The following is a 23,103-nucleotide window of genomic DNA, read 5'->3' on the forward strand; positions in this document are numbered from 1 at the left end:
GTTTTTTTAATAGGAAGTATTAAAGGCAACAGAGAAAATGGGACATTTAACAGCGGTGCAACATCTAATACACCATCAATAGTGTAATAATAGCTCATTTCCAGTCAAAACTGGCATTAAGTACAAGCAATTCATTTTACAGGAGATATTTGTGAGGAGGAGTTTTCAAAACTGAAGTTCAAAAACATATTAAGGTCACACTGGATGCACATCAACAGAAGCCCTGTACAAAAACATCCTCTCTGGAGAAAATCTCCACTGTAAAGTGTTTTTTCTAATAACACTTGGATTAAGTCAATACAGCTTTGTTTATTCATGCCCCTTTAACTTAAAGGTACTGTCAGAGTTTCTATCTATCCTTAAAAAATACTAAAAAAAAAGAGTATTACTTCTTCACAGTTATTACTGAGGACATTACATATACAATAATCCACATATGAGGAAGGAGAAAGTGAAAGAACAGGAGCTACACTAACAGCTGTTATAACTGTTATAAGTGCCCTGTATGTATTACATCTACAGTCCTGTGCAGAAGAGACCACCTTTCATTTAATTCATTTTCAGTCAAAACACCCATTAAGTACAAGTAATTCATTTTAAGTTTCCAAAAGGCCAAAAAGGTCACACTTTATTTGGATTGCGCTCTAAAGATGATCTACAGATATGTATATTATTAACAAATATTCTCGTGATACTCAGTTGATTATCAACAACATTGGGTATAGGGTTAGGTTTAAGAACAGGTGTATGTTTTTTCTTAAGGTTAGGGTTAGGTTTAGGGCCAGGTATAGATTTAATACAACCTTTCACATGCAACATCAGTTCAGTTGAATGTTAGTTAAAGATACACTGAGCATCTACAAAACATCTACAGTGGACCATCCAAATAAAGTGTTACCCATATTAAAAGCTACAGGTAAATTGGGACCCCTAATAACCACCTGGAAGGCCTGGTAGAGCCTGAGGGCTGGCTGACAGAGAGGGCGACAGCCTCGTCCAAGCTGAAACCAGCTTCTCCATAATTGGTGGGAGGTTCAGATGGAGCAAGGTGTGGATTGCTCATGTGGTTTTGAAATCTCCAGCTGCTGACACAGTTTATCATTGTGGTTGTCATCCGATAAATGCAGCTCCTTCAGGGCATCACACAAAAAAGAGAACGAGGAAAATGATAAAAGCAATGAAATCAGGCAACCTTCCTAAAAGGTAGAATAGTGTAAGTGTAGCAAGTCTAAATGTATGAACAGTTATCAGATGAGTGATGTCATCCCTCTGAAACTGTAACTATGCAAATCCTCCTCCTCCCTTTATGAAGAGACGCTGAGCAGCACTGAGAGATCTGCAGGGAAGAGCTCTTCAGCTCAGACACAACCTCAACCATGTTCAGCACATCTCTAACACTGCTGATGATCACTAGTCTACCATGTACGTCTCAGGAGTAGAATAAGAGAATGACATAGCAGAGAAAATCTTTCTGTGATCATGTTTCATTCAGAACTTTAATTCTTCTTCTTTTCTGCAGGTTTTCAGAGTCAGACTCTCACTCAGTCTGAAGCTGTGGTTAAAACACCTGGAGAATCTCATAAACTGACCTGTACAGCATCTGGATTCACATTCACTCTCTATGACATGGCTTGGATCAGACAGGCTCCTGGAAAAGGACTGGAGTGGATTGCTTCTATTTACATATCCGAACACAGCTATTCCAGCTACTATTCCCAGTCAGTCCAGGGAAGATTCACAATCTCCAGATCCGACTCCAGCAGTCAGGTGTACTTACAGATGAACAGCCTGAAGAGTGAAGACACTGCTGTGTATTACTGTGCAAGAGAGACACAGTTATAGAAAACAGTGACAGAGCTGTACAAAAACACTTCCTCATTCAATTACAGAGGAAAGCTGCTGTTATACAGTGAATATTAATATTACTTTGACAAGTACTAATAAGACATAAATTGTCCAAAATAAATGTCAAAAGTTCTAAATACATTTTAATTCATTTATGCTGTGCATGAAGAGAAAAAGTGATCAAGCACCAGAAAGGAATAAGTTTTGAAAACTTCCACCTGTGGAAGTTTTCAGATCTGAAGCAGCTTGAATTTTCTTTCAGAGATGGAAGCTTTAAATACTGTTGATTTGACTGGGACAGATTTGGTGGTCTACCAGGTCTTTAACTGTAGTTAGGAGTCACATTTTCTATGTATCTTAAACCTTTAATCTTTATTTATTTATTTATTTATATCTAATCTCATGAGTAATATCTCATTAACAATGAGTAACATTTTTAATGGCCATTTTGACTGAGAGTTATATGAATGAACGGTGACCTCTGCCTTTTGCAAAGTGCTGTAATTGTTGTGTAAGAGCGTAAGCACTTCAAACATCTTTCAAATAGTAAATATAGGTCAATAAAATAAAGTCTTGTGTTAGCTTTCATTTAGAAAATGATACAGTAACACTTAACTGTATGTATATATATATATATATATATATATATATATATATATATATAAACACACAGGTGAAGAAGGCCAATTCTAAGGTGAACAGTGTGAATTTAAGAAGTCTAAATAAGTATATACAGTTATCAGATGAGTGAGGTAATCCCTGAAACTGTAACTATGCAAATCCCTAAGAATTACAGACATTTTACAATACAGACATCGTCTTTCATAAAGGCTACCGACTTTAATGAAGTTGATGTTACACATGACATACTTTTCTGTAAAATTAAGATTATAATTTACATTCTATTTCATTCTATGTATATTAAAAACAAGTGTTAAAATGCAAAATATGTATGCTTTAGTTACATGTACATAACCTTAATAAAACAGGTATTGGTCATCACATTTTCCAGTATTTTCACAGTGAAAATATTGTTACTTTGTGTTGTTTTACAGTGTATTTATCTGTCATAACATCAAACGTTATGAAAACTATCATGGCGATTATCAGTAATGTTAACATGACTGTTATATTACTGAACAAAATCTGTCTGACAACTTTAAATGGCAATTTACATCGTTTATATGTACATAGTTGATGTGTTACTGTAGTAATGTCTCTGATATCAGGCACATAATCATATCTACATTAAGAGCAGCTGTATGCAAATATTCTTCCCTCTAATACATATTTAAGCAGATGGAGGCAAAGACCAGCAGCTTTCCCTCATTCAGCTTCAACCCCACACCATGTTCTACATCTCTGCTGCTGCTGACCACTGTGACCTGTGAGTGCTTTTGGACTTACTGCAGAACATTTTATGGGTATTGATAGATTTTCCACTTTCTAATGTTAATTTTAACATTTTCAGGTGTTCACAGTGTTGAGCTGACCCAGCCTGGATCCATGGTCAAAAATCCCGGTCAGTCGATGTCACTGACCTGTAAAGTTTCTGGATATTCATTGACTGATAGCAACTACTGTACGCACTGGGTACGGCAGCCTGCAGGAAAAGCCCTGGAGTGGATTGGAAGGATTTGTAGCGGTGGTGGCACTGACTACAGTGATAAACTGAAAAGCAGGTTTGAAGTTACTAGAGACACGTCCAGCAGCACAGTGACCTTAAGAGGGCAGAATCTGCAGACTGGAGACACAGCTGTGTATTACTGCGCTCGTCAACCACAGTGAAACACATCAACAGACAACCTGTACAAAAACATCCTCTCTGGAGAAGATGAAGGCTTTTCTGAGTAATACATGGATTAAGTCCATACAGCTATAAGCAGGACTTTTATTTCCCCTTTAACTTTCCATCCAGTCTGTTCAGAACTAAAGTCTAAACAGTGAACAGACATTTTTATACTCTTAAAGGCTTTTTATTAAAAGTACTCTCTGAGTTTCTATGCACCCTTAAAAAATAATAAAAAACATATTGCTTGTTTAGTGTACCGCATGATGCTCAGTACTGTGCACTAACCTTTGTTTATTGAAATTCCAGTAAAAATGGCCATTAAGTTATTAATTTTAATGAACTATTTCTGAGGACATTACATATAAGAAAATCCACATATGAGGAAGGAGAAACTAAAAAAAAAACAGGAGTTGTCATAAAGCATATTTAAGGCAACAGAGAAAATGGGACTCTTAACAGCTGTACAACATCTGATACACCACCAAAAGTGTGGCAACTCTAAGTGCCCATATGTATTCCATCTACATTACTGTGCAAAAGAGACCACCTTCCACTTAGTGAAATCCATTGATTTCCAGTCAAAACAGCCATTAGGTACAAGTAATTCATTTTACTGGAGATATTTGTGAGGAGATTATCTATAGGATAATCTACTTCAATAAGGATGGAGAAAGTCAAAGGAAAATAAGTGGAAAAACTGGAGTTTCCAAAAGGCCAAAAAAGGTTCACACTTTATCCGCATGGCCACCTATAGATGATCTACAGATACATACATTATTAATAAATGCTCTGGTGATAGTTGATTATCAACAACATTGAGGTTAGGGTTAGGTTTAGGAGCAGGTGTAGGTTTTGTCTTGAGGTTAAGGTTAGGGTTAGGTTTAGGGCTAGGGACAGATTTAATATAACCTTTCACATGCAACCTCAGTTCAGTTGAATGTTAGTTAAAGATACACTGAGCATCTACAGTGGACCATCCAAATGCAGCTACAGATAAATTGGGACTCCTAACAACCACCTGGAAGACCTGGTAGAGCCTGAGGTCTGGCTGACAGAGAGAGTGACAGCCTCGTCCCAGCTGAGCGCTCTGAGCTATTGGAGGTTCACTGCCCACCAAAATCACGCTGCACAGTTATGACGGATTCACTCTTATTGACGTGGAGAGCGCAGAACGTTTTCTGCTCAGGGGTCTCGTCTCCTCTCAGACTGAAGGGAGCCATCTTCCACTGACAGTCAGAAACTCTGTGATCCCCTCTTTCAGTTGGTATGTGATTCGTTCCTAGACGCCTCACGGTTGTAAAAATATGGCGCTTTGAAATCGGATGAATCTTTTTTGAATCAGCCTGTATAAATAAACAAAAACTCATTAAATACTTACATTTATTTTATGGAATGCTCTACTCAATACCTGTTTTCTGATGAAAAATGAGTAACTTGTAATTAAAAGTCAGTTTGACTGGAAGTTAAGTAAATGGGGACCTTTATGCAGTACTTTATATAGCTTACTGCTTTTACTGCAGTGTTAAAAATGGTGTCTTAAAAAATGTGTAAATATTTATTCTGTTTACTGACCTCAAAATGAAACTGATATACTTTTTGTATGAACTCATATTTACTAGGTAGCACCATGTTGTCGCTGTCCAAAAGAAAAAAGACAAAAAAATCTTTTGTGATTTTTAGTTCTCCCTTTAAACTGAACTCAGTAGCTGTAATTTGCATTGTGTGAAAATTGCATGATGGATGGACCAATAGAAATGCTCCAAACTGCTTAGAATCTCTTTACATTGACTTATGTTAAAAAGTAAAGACTGTTACAGTGCTTATGATTAATGATACTTATGATCCATGGAGTCTCACCACACATTTATACTTTCAGCTAATGTGAAATAGCCATATAATCATTAATCAGTGTCTGTACTTAATTTGGCTTGTTTGGAAGAGCTAATATTAGCTCTTATAGTAGAGCTAATAGTAGAGATTCTTCCTTGTACATTCCTTGTGATGAGGGGGAGATGGGCGTCATTCACATACGCTTAGTTCATGTGACTACATTCTTTTTAAATTTTGACACAGCTAAACTTCATATCATTACATAAAATATTATTATTTTTCAGAAAACTAAATAATACGCAAATTATATTTTGTCATGAACAGTTCATGGAAGTAAATCAGTATTGCTCATAGTTTACCCCACCATTCATGACATCATGATGCAAATCCAGTGTATTGTGGGTCCATCCAGTACTTATGTGCTGCTGAGCTGAGTGGAGCAGTAGAGTCTCATCAACACTCACCATGAAGAACACACTCTCCTTATTACTGATACTACTCAGCTTCAGCAGTGAGTTTTCTGATATGAAATGGTTTTATGCGGTTGTTCATTCTTTTCTATAAAACCTGTCTAAATGTTGTACAAAATCTGTTTTATTTAAAGTCTCTGTTTTCTGACAGGTGTAAAATGCCAAAGTCTTGAATCCATTCCTTCTGATTCTGTGCTGAAAAAACCTGGAGAAACTCTGAGTCTCTCCTGTAGAGGATCTGGATTTAACTTTGGAAGCTTTGGCATGCACTGGATCAGACAACAGGCCGGAAAAGCACTAGTGCACATTGGAGCGATCTGGTATGATGCCAGTAAAACCGTTTATGACAAACCTGTTGAGGGACGTATTGAAATTACCAGACAAAACTCCCAAAACATGGTGTATCTGAAGCTGAGTGGCTTGACTGCACAGGACTCAGCTGTGTATTACTGTGCAAGAAACCACAGTGGTACAAACATGTGAGCCAGCTGTACAAAAACTCACCAGAGTGGTTAAACAAGGGAACTGATTTTAAATATTTGACCAGCAGGAGGCGCTAAAACACAATTATAAAGTATAAGTTTTATCAAACTATAAACAGAGTTTATAGATTTTATATAAAATTACAGAAATGATTTTACAGCTCTTTTATAACTTAATAACTTTATATGGTCATGGTCCTGTGTACTTTAGTAAAGGGCCTGTTTGATGGATGTTCCCTCAAAATCACTCATATCATAATCATAATCTCCAGATCTGATTCCAGCTGTTAGCTGTACTCACAGATAACCAGCTTGAAGAGAGAAGACACTGCTGAGTATAATATCAAGCATAGGCCCATAATTCATGACTTACAGTAATTCTTTATTGTGTCATCGGCTCCTAGAGTCTCAGAAAGAGAGCCAGTGTTGGCTACATGATGTTAGCTAGCTAATAATAACGTTAGCTGGCCAGACTAAACATAGGCTAATCAAGGGGAACTGCAAAATACTATAATCTTCAGGGTTCTTGGGGGAAACTTAGACTCGAGGTTACAGTCCATAATACAGTTTTATATTTAATTTGTTGAAAACTGTCAAACACAGTGAGAAGGAACAACCTCCCTAGCGGTAACAGCTAAAAACACAGCCCTCTGCTCTACTCTGAAAAACCCACCGCTCCATCCATTTTCAGGCTCTTGAACATAAAAGTCCTTGAATTACTGAACCTAAAACAGCCCAATATAAACATTTTCTTCCTAAGAACAACTACTTATATTGCGGATTGGTGTTGCCACACATTCCAACACATTCTTGTACTATATTTATTATTTTTAATTTCACTGTTAAAGTGTGGGAATATACACTCAGCTACAATGTCAGCTCCGGCACCTGACAGCTCTTGGATGTTTGCAGGGTGTTTCCTCCCTATGGCAGATTTCAAAAGATCCATTTTCCAAAGATCTTTCAATGTTGTGATCAGGACACATTGCTGGCTGGTTTAAAACCTAACACTTCCTCCTTTACAGTTATACTGTTGTGCTTTTTGATATGTGCTTTGGGTGTTTATCAGGCTGAAGGACCCACGATCTTCAACCCAAACCTAACTTCCTTACACTAGGTAGCAAATTTCCCTCTGAAATACTTTGGAATTTGGAGTTCTCATTATTCCTTCAATTTGGTTGAGGTCTTCAGTACCTAAGGCAGCAGCAGGCCCACAACATTATGGATCCACCACCATGTTTGAATGTTGGTAGGATGTTTGTTTGCTTGTAAGCTTCATTTCATCTCCTATAAACAAATCGCTGGTCTGCATCGCCAAAGAGTTCTATTTTTGTTTCGTCTGTCCACAAAACTTTTACCCAAAAGGATTGTGGTTTCTCTAAGTACAGTTTGGTAAAGTTTAGTCATGGCTTCTTCTCGTTCTTTCAGCAGTGGAGTCTTCCTCGGCCTTCACCCATGAAGTGCTTCTTGGTTTAGTGTGTGTTGTGTCTGGTACTGGTTGAAACATCACTCCAGACTGCTCCAGGTCTGCTTTTAGCTCATTGGATGTTATACATGATGTTTTTTCCACAGATCACACCAACCTTCGAAGACTTTTCTCTCTGATTTTCCTCTTTGACACACGTTCTAGAGAGCAGTCAATGTCTTAATGACATTACGCACTGTTGAAACAGGGATGCAAAGAACTTTGGAGATGGCCTTGTACCCTTTACTATCCTTTTGGTTGGAGATAATAGGACTTAGACAACGCTCTTGTCCTCAACTTGGTGAAAAAGGATCAGGTAAAGTGGCCTTTTTAAGCATTAAAGCCATAATTCATTGGTTAATCCAAGTCATGTGAGCCCTGATTTATCACAGGTGAGTCTAATCTAGTCTAATCTGAATGGAATTCATCAAAAGGGTGCAGTTAACTGTTACACGTCCATATTTCTGTTTTTATGTCCCCCCCACCATCACCTTTTTAAGCTATTGTGTATTGTTATGTATTGAACATGAGTTTATATTTTTGAGATATTGTACATTATGTACTTAAAACTCATGGGTGCCAATAATGGTGGCCAAAACTGTAGTTGTGGAGAAGAACAGATCAGCCAGTTGAAGCATATATGATTAAGTAATTATAAATCAACAAAACAGTTTTGCGTTAGCCTCCATTTTTACTGAGGAAACATTAAACACAACAGTATTTATATGCATACAGGAGAAATATGCTCATTGTAAGGTAACCAGAGTAAGTGTAATAAGTCTACATTAGCATGTACAGTTATCAGATGAGTGAGGTGATCCCTCTGAAACTGTAACTATGCAAATCCTCCTCCTCCCTTTATGAAGAGACGCTGAACAGCACTGAGAGATCTGCAGAGAAGAGCTCATCAGCTCAGACTCAACCTCAACCATGTTCAGCACATCTCTAACACTGCTGATGATCACTAGTCTACCATGTACGTCTCAGGATTAGAATAAGAGAATGAAATAGCAGAGAAAATCTTTCTGTGATCATGTTTCATTCAGAACTTTAATTCTTCTTCTTTTCTGCAGGTTTTCAGAGTCAGACTCTCACTCAGTCTGAAGCTGTGGTTAAAACACCTGGACAATCTCATAAACTGACCTGTACAGGATCTGGATTCTCATTCAGTGGCTCTGCTATGGCCTGGATCAGACAGGCTCCTGGGAAAGGACTGGAGTGGATTGCAGTCATATACACTGGAAGCACTCCGATCTATTATTCCCAGTCAGTCCAGGGAAGATTCACGATCTCCAGATCCGACTCCAGCAGTCAGCTGTACTTACAGATGAGCAGCCTGAAGAGTGAAGACACTGCTGTGTATTACTGTGCTAGAAACTCACAGTGATAGAAAACAGTGACAGAGCTGTACAAAAACACTTCCTCATTCAGTTACAGAGAAGAGCAGTCAGTGTTAAAATGACTTACTGTTTGTTTCAGAAGATTTAATTTTGACAAGTTAATTAGCATTAGGACCAGAATGAACTTGTCTAAAACAAATATGAAGTTCTCATAACCTTTAATAACACAATAACATTTAATTCATTCATGCTGTGTATGAAAATAAAAAGTGATCAAGCAGTACAAAGTGATGCAATTGTGAGCACATCTACCCACCAGAGGGCAACGAAACCTCATAAATGAAGTTCTGTAGTGGACAATTTATTGGTTGTCTTGTGCAACTTACCTTCATAGCTGAAGATACACAGCACAGTGCAACAGTCAGAAAGCACCCTTTACTCATTTAATTGCCTGTGAATAAAATACAAAATAAAACACAGTTAGTTTTTTCATTGTCAAAAAAAAGTATAAAACATATTTAACAAATAATTACACAGATGCCTCAACAACTAAATACAATATCATTTTTCAGTATTTAGTGTGTCCACCTTTTGTCTATAATAGAGCTTCCATTCTTTTCAGGAGACTCACTATCAGTTTTCAAAGAAATTTGCATGGATATTTTTCCACACCTCCAAAATTCAGTCTTAGAAGTTGGTTTAGCATTTTCGCTTCTCAAAATCCAAGTAATCCCAAACACATTCAGTGATGCTGAGGTCTGGACTTTGGTGTAGTCTGTCTATTGCTCTGAGGAGACCAGGAGTTTCTTTGTTTGATGTATCTGTTTCCTTTTCTCAGTCAGGCTTCTTAACAGCTACACATCCTTTCAGACCCATAGTGCTGAGTCGTCTTCTCACAGTAGAAAGATGGACAGAAACACCTGTGAATGTTTTCAGATCTGAAGCAGCTTAATTTTCTCTTCTCTCTCAAAGATGAAAGCTTTAAGTGCTGTTTTTCTGATGGAGACAGTTTTAGTGGTCTACCAGTTCTTGTATAGTGGTAAGGGGTCTCATTTTCTCTATTGTGGCTTGTGCTGTCCTCTAGATGCTTGTGAGGCGTCCACACCATGAGAAACACATTAAACAACTCGAAGGTGACCATCGTCTAGCTGAGCTCAGTCAGCAGCAGCGGAGTTGGGGTCCCTGCACACACAAGTGCCATTCATGCTGGTGTCGATGGCGCAATGGGCGGAGGGAGTGAATGGCAGCCAGGTAGAGCACCATTGTTGCTACTGTCGCCTCCAGCTGCGTCAGACTTGACATGGCGCATTGTGTGCGAGGTCACAGCCCTGAGTGAAGACTGGGGGCTCTTGCCGACGAGAACTGAGGGCACAGGAGTGTTTATGCTAGCTAGGACTGTGCACATGCCGAGGGATTGGCTCGAGCTGGGACGTGACCGGGGATGGTCGACCTTAAAGTGGGGGCTATGTAGTAACCTGTTACCAGCTGGTGCTGGCCTCTAGATGCTTCTAAGGCTTGCCTATGCTGATGGCCATAAAAGGAGACTCATAGGAGGTGCACAGCCTCCAGAAAAAGGACCTAAACATTGTTTACGTTCTTTGTAGTCTAAAGAAATGTATATGTGTTCAATTTGTTGTTCTGTGTCAGGGAGTGGGTTTAGTTAGTGCCGGTTGAAGGTCACCTGAGGGTGAAATGTATGGCTAGTGGTGTTCTCTACCCTGACTTCAGTACTGTGTGTGCCTTTCTGTGTGGTGTTCAATAAAGAGCACTACTCTTGGTAGAATCCCCTCCCCTGTGCCTTACACTATGCCAATGCTACAATATGTTAATAATTGTTGTACTCCAATTTTACACCAATTATTACAGTTTTTTTCAGTATTTATTTTCCTTTGACTTTCCTCTTTATTAGGCAAGTGGATTATCGTTTATCTAATTTCCTCAGAAAAAATCTCCTGAAAAACGATTAACTACTTAACGGCCGTTGACTGGACACTTAAAAAAAAAGAACGTTGGTCTCTGACATCTGCACAGAACTGTAATTACTGTAGAATATTTTTTTGTTTTTAAACATTTTTCAAATGGCTGTGGAGAAGGACAGATCAAGCAGTCAAAAATATCTAATAAGATAAAAATATATAAACAACAGTTTTGTGTTAGCTTCAACTTTAACTGAAGATACAACAAACACTTAAATGGATACACTCACAAGTAAAATAGACCTATTGTGAGATAAATAGAGTCAGTGTTCTAAGTGTACATAAGCATATACAGTTATCAGATGAGTGAGGTAATCACCTCCGAAACTGAAACTATGCAAATCCTCCTCCTCCCTTTATGAAGAGACGCTGAACAGCACTGAGAGATCTGCAGAGAAAAGCTCATCAGCTCAGACACAACCTCAACCATGTTCAGCACATCTCTAACACTGCTGATGATCACTAGTCTACCATGTACGTCTCAGGATTAGAATAAGAGAATGAAATAGCAGAGAAAATCTTTCTGTGATCATGTTTCATTCAGAACTTTAATTCTTCTTCTTTTCTGCAGGTTTTCAGAGTCAGACTCTCACTCAGTCTGAAGCTGTAGTTAAAACACCTGGACAATCTCATAAACTGACCTGTACAGCTTCTGGATTCACATTCAGTAGCTATGCTATGGTGTGGGTCAGACAAGCTCCTGGGAAAGGATTGGAGTGGATCGCATTCGTACACACAAATAGCAATCCCATCTCCTATTCCCAGTCAGTCCAGGGAAGATTCACGATCTCCAGATCCGACTCCAGCAGTCAGCTGTACTTACAGATGAACAGCCTGAAGAGTGAAGACACTGCTGTGTATTACTGTGCAAGACACTCACAGTGATAGAAAACAGTGACAGAGCTGTACAAAAACACTTCCTCATTCAGTTACAGAGGAAAACTGCTGCTATGTAGTCAAAGTTAGGAGCACTTAATGTTTGTTTTCAGAAGATCTACTTTTGACAAGTACATCAGTAATAAGACAAAATATACTTGTTTAAAACAAATGTGAAATTCTCATGACATTGAATTCATTTTTGTTGTATATGAAAATAAAAAAATGTGTAATTCAGGGTCCATCTCTGCACCAGAGGTCAGCATGACCTCATAAATGAAGATTTGTAGTGGGCAACTTAATGATTGTCTTGGGCAACTTACCTTCATATCTGAAGATACACAGAACTGCACATCAGTCAGAAACCAGCCTTTACTTATGTAATTTCCTATTTAAATGACCATGAAATACAAGTGAATTATTTTTCAGTGTCAAGAAAATAGCATAAAACATATTTCACCAGTAATTATACAGAAGCCTCAGCAACTAAATATATTTTTTTCTGTATTTAATGTGTCCACCTTTTGTCTTTATTACAGCTTCTATTCTTTCAGGAGTCTCGCTTTCAGCTTTCAGAGAAATTTTCAGGGATATTGTTCCACACCTCTAAAGTTCTGGCTTAGACGTTGGTTGTATTTTTGCTTCTCACAATCCAAGTAATCCCAAGCACATTCAGTCATGTTGAGGTCTGGACTCTGGCTTGGTCAGTCCAGTGTTCTGAGAAGACCAGCTTCTTTGTTTGGTTTGTAAATTTCCTTCTTTTTTTTTGTCTCCTTTTCTCAGTGAGGTTCTTCTCAACAGCTACACATCCTTTCAGACCCATAGCACTGAATTGTCTTCTAACAGTGGAAGGATAGACAGAAACACTTGTGGATGTTTTCAGATCTGAAGCAGCTTGATTTTCTCCTCTCTGTCAAAGATCAAAGCTTTAAGTGCTGTTTATCTGATGGGGACAGTTTTGGTGGTCTACCATGTCTTGTACTGTAAATTAGGGGCAATATTTTCTCTATATAGTAGTGACTTGCTACTGGCCGATGCTGGCCTCCAGATGCTCGTGAGGCATGCACACAGAGAGGGGCACATCAAATGGCTGGAATGTGGCCATCATCCAGCTGGGGTTGGTCACCAGCAGCGGAGGTTGGGCTCCAGCACACATGAGCAGCACTCATGCTAGTGTCAATGGCGTGTTGGGCGGCAGAGAGAGTGAATGGTGTCCAGGTGGAGAACTGTTGTTGCTTGAGGACAGAGTGCCCCATATTGTTTGTACAAGTAACTTGTATGGAGGTTTGACTGGACATTTAAAGAGTGAATGGTCTCTGAGATTTGCACAGCGCTGTAATTACTGTAAAAGAATTTTCAGTATTTAAAATCTTTCAAATAGTGGTGGACAAGGACAGATCAAGCAGTCGAAATACAGCTGAGGAAATAAAACATATATAAACAACACAGTTTTGTATTAGCTTCCATTTTAAGACACAACAAACGCTTAACTGGATTGACACACAAGTAAAATAGACCTATTGTGAGATAAATAGAGTCAGTGTTCTAAGTGTGCATAAGCATATACAGTTATCAAATGAGTGAGGTAATCACCTCCGAAACTGAAACTATGCAAATCCTCCTCCTCCCTTTATGAAGAGATGCTGAACAGCACTGAGAGATCTGCAGAGAAGAGCTTATCAGCTCAGACACAACCTCAACCATGTTCAGCACAGCTCTAACACTGCTGATGATCACTAGTCTACCATGTACGTCTCAGGATTAGAATAAGAGAATGAAATAGCAGAGAGAATCTTTCTGTGATCATGTTTCATTCAGAGCTTTAATTCTTCTTCTATTCTGCAGGTTTTCAGTCTGAAGCTGTGGTTAAAAAACCTGGAGAATCTCATAAACTGACCTGTACAGCATCTGGATTCACATTCAGTGACTACCGTATGGCCTGGATCAGACAGTGTCCTGGGGAAGGCCTGGAATGGATTGCATATACTGGCACTACCAGCACTCCCATCTCCTATTCCCAGTCAGTCCAGGGAAGGGTCACGACCTCCAGATCTGACTCCAGTGGTCATCAGTACTTTTAATGTATATATATTTTAATATATTATGTTATATACACATATTGGGGCAGTCATTGGCTGCAGGTTAGGGGACCAGCCTTGTGACAGGAAGGTCGCTGGTTCAATCCCTTGAATGGACAGTATGTGACTGAAGTGCCCTTGAACAAGGCACCTAACCCCCAACTGCTCCCTGGGTGCACGTGTGCTCACTGCCCCCTAGTGTGTATGTGGGGTTTCACTGCACGAAGGGGTTAAATGCGGAGGTGAAATTTCCCTATTGTGGGGCTAATACGGGTGTGTGTGTATATGTATGTATGTATGTATGTATGTATATATATATATATGTATGGGATACATATCTTTTCACATTCATACCTCCGAAGTTGTGAGGACTCAGTGGTGGCCGGTCAGCTTCTTTGTTCCATTAAAATATTATTTTTCTCACTAAAGGCTTCTTGACCGTTACATATCCTTTCACGTTGCACTTACAGAATGTTCTAAATTGTTGATTTGACCACTTCTGAGGTTTCTGTGGTCTCTCTGATAGCTTTGTTTTGTTTTTCAGCCTAATGATGGCCCCCTTCACTTGCATCGTCACCTCTTCGGACTGCGTATAGAGAGTTCCTATGAACAGCTATCAAATGCATATTCAACACTTGGAATCAACTCCAGACCATTTATCTCCTTAATTTGTTATAAATCTGAGAAAAGGCCACACCTGGCCATGAAACTGCTTATCAGTCAACTGTCTAAGTAGTTTTGAGCCTGTGATGGAGGGATTAATTAAAAAATGACTGTAATTTCTAAACGGTTAATACAATATGTTTTGCTAAACTATTGATTTAAGCTGAAAGTCTACACTTTAATCACATCTTAAACTTCATGGCAAATCCATTTTGAAGGAGAACAGCGGCAACATTATAAAAATTGAATCACTGTACAAATACTTATGGACCAGAATGCATGTAAACGATGTATGTATGTAAATAGTTTTGTGTTAGCTTCTGTTGTGTAAACTCTACTCTTGTAATTTGTACAACTCACACTGTTCCTCACTGTTACTGGTAGACAGGTTTTTTTATGTAGTTTATCTGTTAATATGTGTAACTGAAAATTTACTCATTCAAATAAAGTTACAAAATTTCTAACTTTGTTTGTTTTGTTCTGATTGCCTGCTTCAGTCCACTGCTCCCATAATCCCACTGCTGTCTCCTAAACTAAGCAAATCAAATAATTCACCATGTACTGATCAGCACATTGATTTATCAGTCTAATCAGGCTTTAGCAGAGCTCAGTAACACTGAGATCAATAACTGAACATCACATTGATTTTATCAGTCTACTCAGGCTTTAGCAGAGCTCAGTAACACTGAGATTAATAACTGATCATCACATTGATTTATCAGTCTACTCAGGCTTTAGCAGAGCTCAGTAACACTGAGATTAATAACTGGTCATCACATTGATTTATCAGTCTACTCAGGCTTTAGCAGAGTTCAGTAACACTGAGATTAATAACTGATCATACATTGATTTATCAGTCTACTCAGGCTTTAGCAGAGCTCAGTAACACTGAGATTAATAACTGATCATACATTGATTTATCAGTCTACTCAGGCTGTAGCAGACTATAAACTGTGATGATCAGTTATTAATCACTGAGACTAATAACCGATCATCACATTATCAGTCTACTCAGTATCACTGTGCTAGAGTCTCACAGTGATAGAAAACAGTGACAGAGCTGTACAAAAACACTTTCTCATTCATTTATAGAGGAGAGCTGCTGTTATTTAGTAAATGTTAATACCACTTAAAGCTTCTTTCATAAGATCTTATTTTTTACAACTATATAAGTATACAGACTAAAATGAACTGGTCCAGAACAAATGTGAAGTGCTCATATCATTTTAGTTCATTTATACTGTGTATGAAAATAAAACAGTGATTAAGCAGGAGAAAATGGTGCAATTCAGGGCACATCTGCCCACCAGAGGGCAACATGACCTCATAAATGAAGTTTTGTAGTGGGCAACTTAAGGTTGTCTTGGGCAACTTACCTTCATATCTGAAGATACACAGAACTGCACAGCAGTCAGAATCACCCTTTATTTAGTTAATAGTCGGTCTATTAACTCATCAGTGTCAGGAAGCAGAAAACATATTTAACTGAAAATTTAAATCATTTTTTCAGTATTCAGTATCTTTCTGTTCTTTGCCTTTATTGCAGCTTCTATCTTTTCAGAAGACTCATTTTTTTAATTTCTCAAAGAAATCTGGAAAGCTATTTTTCCACACCTCCAAATTTCATTTGTAGAAGTTGGTAGCATTTTTTTCTTTTTCACAGTTCAAGTCATCCTAAACATATTCAGTGACGTTGAAATTTGGACCCTGTAGTGGTCAGTCCATTGTTCTGAGAACACCTGCAGCTTTCTTGGTTGAATTGCAAATGTTCTTCTTTTTTATCTGTGTCTTTTTCTCAGTGAGGCTTCCTGACAGCTACTCATCTTTCAGATCCATAGCTCAGACTTATCTTCTCACAGTGGAAGGATGGACAGAAACACTTGTTTCCAGCTTGTAACAACAGGAGAAACTTTTTGATGGTATGTAGAACCATTTTCAAAAGGGTTCTACACAGAACCTTATACAACACATTCTCTGTCAGTCTGAAGAACCACGTCTCACTGAAACGATTTAAGCATGCAACTGGTTCTTTTGAGTGTTCATGGTTCTATGTAGAACCATTATCTTTACTAAAGAACCCTTGAAGAACTATCTTTTTAAGAGCGTACACTCTCAGATGTAACGGTATTAAACTGTCACTGGGGCAGTGCCCCTCTTGTCACTGGGGTGGGACCCTTAAGGGTACATCTCAGTACCTTTAGTCAGGGAACATAACTGTACTATAATCCACTGAAATGATATTTTCTAAGTTGCACTGACTCCACACACCCCGTCTCGTCTCCAGGCTTTTATTTTATTGTTCTGTTTTAAAACATTAGATTATGAAAATGTACAAATACGAACTTTTCACCTGGAAAAACTTAAAACCGCTGTTGTACCTTTGGGGAACATTTACGTTGTTTATATCTTGATGAATGAAAAGCTTTTGATGAAACTAGAGCAGTTCTATTTTTCAGATGCTGAGCTAAATGTGAGGTGTGCACTGTTATTAACACTACTGATGATGACAGTTATTATATTGAAAAGCGGCTGATATTTTTTAATAAGTATGTAATACAAATAATAAGTAAGTACAGTGGATAAGTAATGTGTGAAAGGAAAAGCATTATGTATGGAGAGTCCCCTGGCCCTGCCATTATGTCAGTCTACCCTGAGCTAACAACGTGAGCTAAATATCACCAGAAACAAGTCAATAAAAGGTGTGAGACGAATCCATTAATCTGCACAATTTTGTTTACCTGGGAACAATTTAGTTGAACCATTAACAAAACCAAGCTATAAACATATGAGATAAAAACACGACATGTGCTGTGAGGATTGCATCAGTCATGGCAATTACCATTAATGGTAACATGATGCTGTTTTATTACTGCGCAAAATTTTACATGACAACTCATGACAGCATTTGACCTCTGCTATGACATGTTTCTGGCATGGTCATGTCAGTGACCTGTAGCAGAGTTCAACTAAAGTGTTACAGTGTAGACTTTGTGCTCATATCAGTTCTTTTCTGAAACATTTGACCTTCTTTCTCTCTTATGAAGTTGAAATAGAGCAGCAGATTTGCATAAATTGAACCTTCATGCAAATGTTCTTCTTCTTCCTATTTATTTAGGTGTGTTGTGGTGAAGATCAACAGCTCTTTTTGGCTCCAGTACTCACCATGTTCTCTACACATCTGCTGCTGTTGCTGTTATCAGCTGTGTCCTGTAAGTCTGTATCTGAATAGATAACATTAGTTCAGCTCTATTATTCCAATAGTTTTCCTTCTAAGTGTTAATTTAACCATTATTTTTAACAGGTATTAACTGTATTGAGTTGACCCAGCCTGGATCCACGGTCGTAACACCTGGTCAGTCGATGTCACTGACCTGTAAAGTTTCTGGATATTCAGTGACTGATAGCAGCTACTGCACACACTGGATACGGCAGCCTGCAGGAAAAACTCTGGAGTGGGTTGGTGCGATATGTGGTAGCGGTCACACTTACTACAGTGATAAACTGAAAAGCAGGTTTGAAGTTTCCAGAGACACGTCCAGCAGCACAGTGACCTTAAGAGGACAGAATCTGCAGACTGGAGACACAGCTGTGTATTACTGCGCTCGTGAAGACCACAGTGAGAAACATCAACAGAAACCCTGTACAAAAACATCCTCTCTGTAGGAAAAACTGCCTCAGTTAGAGTCTTTTAAAGTGATGCTACAGTCAGTACAACATAGAACCAGTAGGTGGCGACCGTCACCAATAAATTAACTCAAATTAACACTACCACAGGGACTTGGAACATACACACGAGCACTAAGCGCATTTATAAGGCAAATAAATGAGAACATTTATGCAAGTAAAAGGAAGATATTCTATGACATGAATGACTTTTAGTGACATAAGATGATTTAAAGTGACAAACATTTGTTTAATCTATAACACTATTATTAAGCGTCATCCACAAATAATGGAACTTGAAAGGCAGATGTCCAGTTAATAGGCCCATGTATCAGTTCCATGGAAGATTCTGATGTCTTTGAACTTAAGTGATCATTTTCTTAAATGTTTTCTCATGTTTAGGAATGTATTTATACATTGTATTTGTTGTTGATGTTGGAATAAAACCTTGTATCTCCATCATTGTTGTGTACATTATTTGAAAATGTAAATGTTAGACTCTGTCAAAGACTGATGATGAGTGAACCAATAAAATGGTCAGTTTTTTTATAATTACTTACAGTGAGTGTTATGAAAGTTTTCCTTCTTCTGTAAAGTTACCATTATGGAGATGTGAGTTTCTTGTCCAACAGTGTTGAAGTGCATACTGAGGAAAGGTAAAAATCAACTTGGTAAAATGTTACTTTAGTAAATGCAGAATTTCATTGTCTGTATTTCCACTTGATTACAAAAGTACAGAACAGTACAGAACTACGTTGATCACACTGATTTGTCAGTCTACTCAGGCTTTAGCGGAGCTCAGTAACACTGAGATTAACAACTGGCTCATCACATTGATTGATCAGGCTTATAATCATATAGTGTATTTTATTTATTATATTAAATTATGAGTTTAATAGGTGGGTATTCTGAATGTATAAAATAAGAAGTAACTGGATTTTGAACACTGCCTTTATAAATTGTAACTTGGACTCAATAGAGAAACATTTAAGTGGATTTACACACGGGTGAAAAAGGCTTATTGTAAGACAAATAGTGTGAATGGAGTAAGTTCAAATAAGTACTGACAGTTATCAGATGAGTGAGGTAATCACCTCTGACACTGTAACTATGCAAATCCTCCTCCTCCTCCCTTTATGAAGAGACGCTGAACAGCACTGAGAGATCTGCAGAGAAGAGCTCATCAGCTCAGACACGACCTCAACCATGTTCAGCACATCTCTAACACTGCTGATGATCACTAGTCTACCATGTACGTCTCAGGATTAGAATAAGAGAATGAAATAGCAGAGAAAATCTTTCTGTGATCATGTTTCATTCAGAACTTTAATTCTTCTTCTTTTCTGCAGGTTTTCAGAGTCAGACTCTCACTCAGTCTGAAGCTGTGGTTAAAACACCTGGAGAATCTCATAAACTGACCTGTACAGCATCTGGATCTCATTCAGTAGCTATCCTATGGCGTGGATCAGACAGGCTCCTGGAAAAGGACTGGAATGGATCGCATATATAAGCACAGCAAGCACTCCGATCTACTATTCCCAGTCAGTCCAGGGAAGATTCACGATCTCCAGATCCGACTCCAGCAGTCAGCTGTACTTACAGATGAGCAGCCTGAATAGTGAAGACACTGCTGTGTATTACTGTGCAAGACGAGACTCACAGTGATAGAAAACAGTGACAGAGCTGTACAAAAACACTTCCCCATTCAGTTACAGAGGAAAGCTGCTGTTATACAGTAAATATTAAGAGCACTCAATGTTTGTTTTTTTAGAAGACCTACTTTTGACAAGTAAATCAGTCATAAGACAAAAATTAACAGGTTTAAATCAAATGTGAAATGCTCATATCGTATTACTGTGCTAGATTCTCACAGTGACTGAAAACAGTGACAGAGCTGTACAAAAACACTTCCCCATTCATCTACAGAGGAAAACTGTTGTAATGCAATAAACCTTAATACCTTAGAACCTTAAACTTCTTTCAGAACATTTTAAGTATATTAGTAAAAAGACTGAAATGAACTGGTCCAGAACAAATATGAAGTGCTCACATCATTTTAGCTCATTTATGCTGTGTATGAAAATAAAACAGTGATCAAGCAGGAGAAAATGATGCAATTCAGGGCACATCTGCCCACCAGAGGGCAACATGACCTCATAAATGAAGTTTTGTCGTGGGCAACTTAAGGTTGTCTTGGGCAACTTACCTTCATATCTGAAGATACACAGAACTGCACACCAGTCAGAATCACCCTTGATGTAGTTAATAGCCTGTCAGAACAGTCATTAATTCATCAGTGTCAGGAAAACAGCAGAAAACATATTTAACTGAAAATCTAAATCATTTCTCAGTATTCAGTGTGACTATTCTTCGCCTTTATTGCAGCTTCTACTCTTTTCAGAAGACTCATTTTTTAATTTCTCAAAGAAATCTGGAAAGCCATTTTTCCACACCTCCATATTTCATTTGTGAAAGTTGGTAGCATTTTTTTCTTTTTCACAGTCCAAGTCATCCCAAACATATTCAGCGATGTCGAAGTCTGGACCCTGTAGTGGTCAGTCCTTAGTTCTGAGAACACCTGCAGCTTTCTTGGTTGAATTGCAAATGTTCTTCTTTTTTATGTGTCTTTTTCTCAGTGAGGCTTCCTGACAGCTACACATCCTTTCAGACCCATAGCGCTGACTTGTCTTCTTACAGTGGAAGGATGGACAGAAACACCTGTTTCCAGCTTGTAACAACAGAAGAACCTTTTTGGTGGTATGTAGAACCATTTTCAAAAGGGTTCTACACAGAACTTTGTACAACACATTCTCTGTCAGTCTGAAGAACCACGTCTCAATGAAACAACCATTTAAGCATACAACTGGTTCTTTCAGTGTTCATGGTTCTATGTAGAACCATTGTCTTTACTAAAGAACCCTTGAAGAGCTATCTTTTTAAGAGTGTACATTCTCAGAAGTAACAGTACCAAACTGTCTCTGGGGCAGTGCCCCTCTTGTCACTGGGGTGGAACCCTCAATAGTACATCTCAGTACCTTTAGTCAGGGAACATAACTGTACTATAATCCACTGAAACGATATTTTCTAAGTTGTATTGTCTCCACACACCCCGTCTCGTCTCCAGGCTTATTTTACTGTCCTGATTTAAAACATTAGATTATGAAAAGGTACAAATACGAACTTTTCACCTGGAAAAACTTATTTAGGACCTTAAACCCACTGTTGTACCTTGATGACCAACAAATATACCAGCACAGACCCTTCATTTCTAACATTGTTCTGTTTATTTCATGGTGGCAGTTTTGCTGGTCTACCAGGTTTGCATATTTGTTAGGAGTCCCATATTGTTGTGTTAAAAACTTGTTGCACTCAAGTTTTGAAAACTCCTGTGTTTTACACCTGACTTACTTTGACTTTCTCCTTCCTTGTGCAAGTGGATTATCATACATCTAATCTCCTCAGAGAAATGTCCTGAAAAATAAGGAACTTGTACTTAGTGGCCTTTTCAGCTGGAAGTTAAATAAAAGAACAGTGGTCTCAGACTTTTGCACAGTGCAGTAAACCTTGTAGATGAATTTACACTCTTTAAACAGCTTTCAGTTTGTTGTGGAGGAGGACAGATCAGCGCGTCAAATGATATTTGAAGAGGTAAATCCAAGTACATGACATAGTTTTCTGTCAGCTTCAAATTTAACTGAAAATACAACAAACGCTTAACTGTGTACTAAGTTCCAATAAATACATATAGTGATGTAATCCCTCTGACACTGTAACTATGCAAATCCTCCTCCTCCCTTTATGAAGAGACGCTGAACAGCACTGAGAGATCTGCAGAGAAGAGCTCATCAGCTCAGACACAACCTCAACCATGTTCAGCACATCTCTAACACTGCTGATGATCACTAGTCTACCATGTACGTCTCAGGATTAGAATAAGAGAATGAAATAGCAGAGAAAATCTTTCTGTGATCATGTTTCATTCAGAACTTTAATTCTTCTTCTTTTCTGCAGGTTTTCAGAGTCAGACTCTCACTCAGTCTGAAGCTGTGGTTAAAACACCTGGACAATCTCATAAACTGACCTGTACAGCATCTGGATTCTCATTCAGTAGCTATGAAATGTCCTGGATCAGACAGGCTCCTGGGAAAGGCCTGGAGTGGATTGCATATATTGGCACATCCAGCACTCCCATCTACTATTCCCAATCAGTCCAGGGAAGATTCACGATCTCCAGATCCGACTCCAGCAGTCAGCTGTACTTACAGATGAACAGCCTGAAGAGTGAAGACACTGCTGTTTATTACTGTGCAAGAGAGTCACAGTGATAGAAAACAGTGACAGAGCTGTACAAAAGCACTTCCTCATTCAGTTACAGAGGACAGCTGGTGTAATGTAATAAACCTTAATACCACTTAAAGCTTCTTTCAGAAGATCTTAACTATATAAGTATAAAGACCAAAATGAACTGGTCCAGATCAAATGTGAAGTGCTCATATCATTTTAGCTCATTTATACTGTGTATGAAAATAAAACAGTGATTAACCAGGAAAAAATGATCCAATTCAGGGCACATCTGCCCACCAGAGGGCAACATGACCTCATAAATAAGGTTCTGCAGCGGGC

At 38.4% G+C, this 23,103-nt stretch overlaps 3 gene segments (V, D, J or C); all 3 read left to right on the forward strand.

Annotated features, from left to right (window-relative positions):
- Positions 1-3,144: 3,144 nt before the first annotated feature.
- LOC118801095 lies at positions 3,145-3,633 on the forward strand. The segment is given in 2 exon segments: positions 3,145-3,232; positions 3,317-3,633. Coding segments are annotated over 2 exon segments (405 nt in total).
- A 5,153-nt stretch (positions 3,634-8,786) lies between these two features.
- LOC118801096 lies at positions 8,787-9,271 on the forward strand. The segment is given in 2 exon segments: positions 8,787-8,860; positions 8,958-9,271. Coding segments are annotated over 2 exon segments (360 nt in total).
- Positions 9,272-13,751: 4,480 nt separating this feature from the next.
- On the forward strand, positions 13,752-15,282 carry LOC118801085. The segment is given in 3 exon segments: positions 13,752-13,824; positions 13,922-14,140; positions 14,699-15,282. Coding segments are annotated over 3 exon segments (270 nt in total).
- Positions 15,283-23,103: the final 7,821 nt, after the last annotated feature.

Source organism: Colossoma macropomum, unplaced genomic scaffold (genome assembly GCF_904425465.1).
Source record: "Colossoma macropomum unplaced genomic scaffold, Colossoma_macropomum, whole genome shotgun sequence".
Lineage (NCBI taxonomy): Eukaryota > Metazoa > Chordata > Actinopteri > Characiformes > Serrasalmidae > Colossoma > Colossoma macropomum.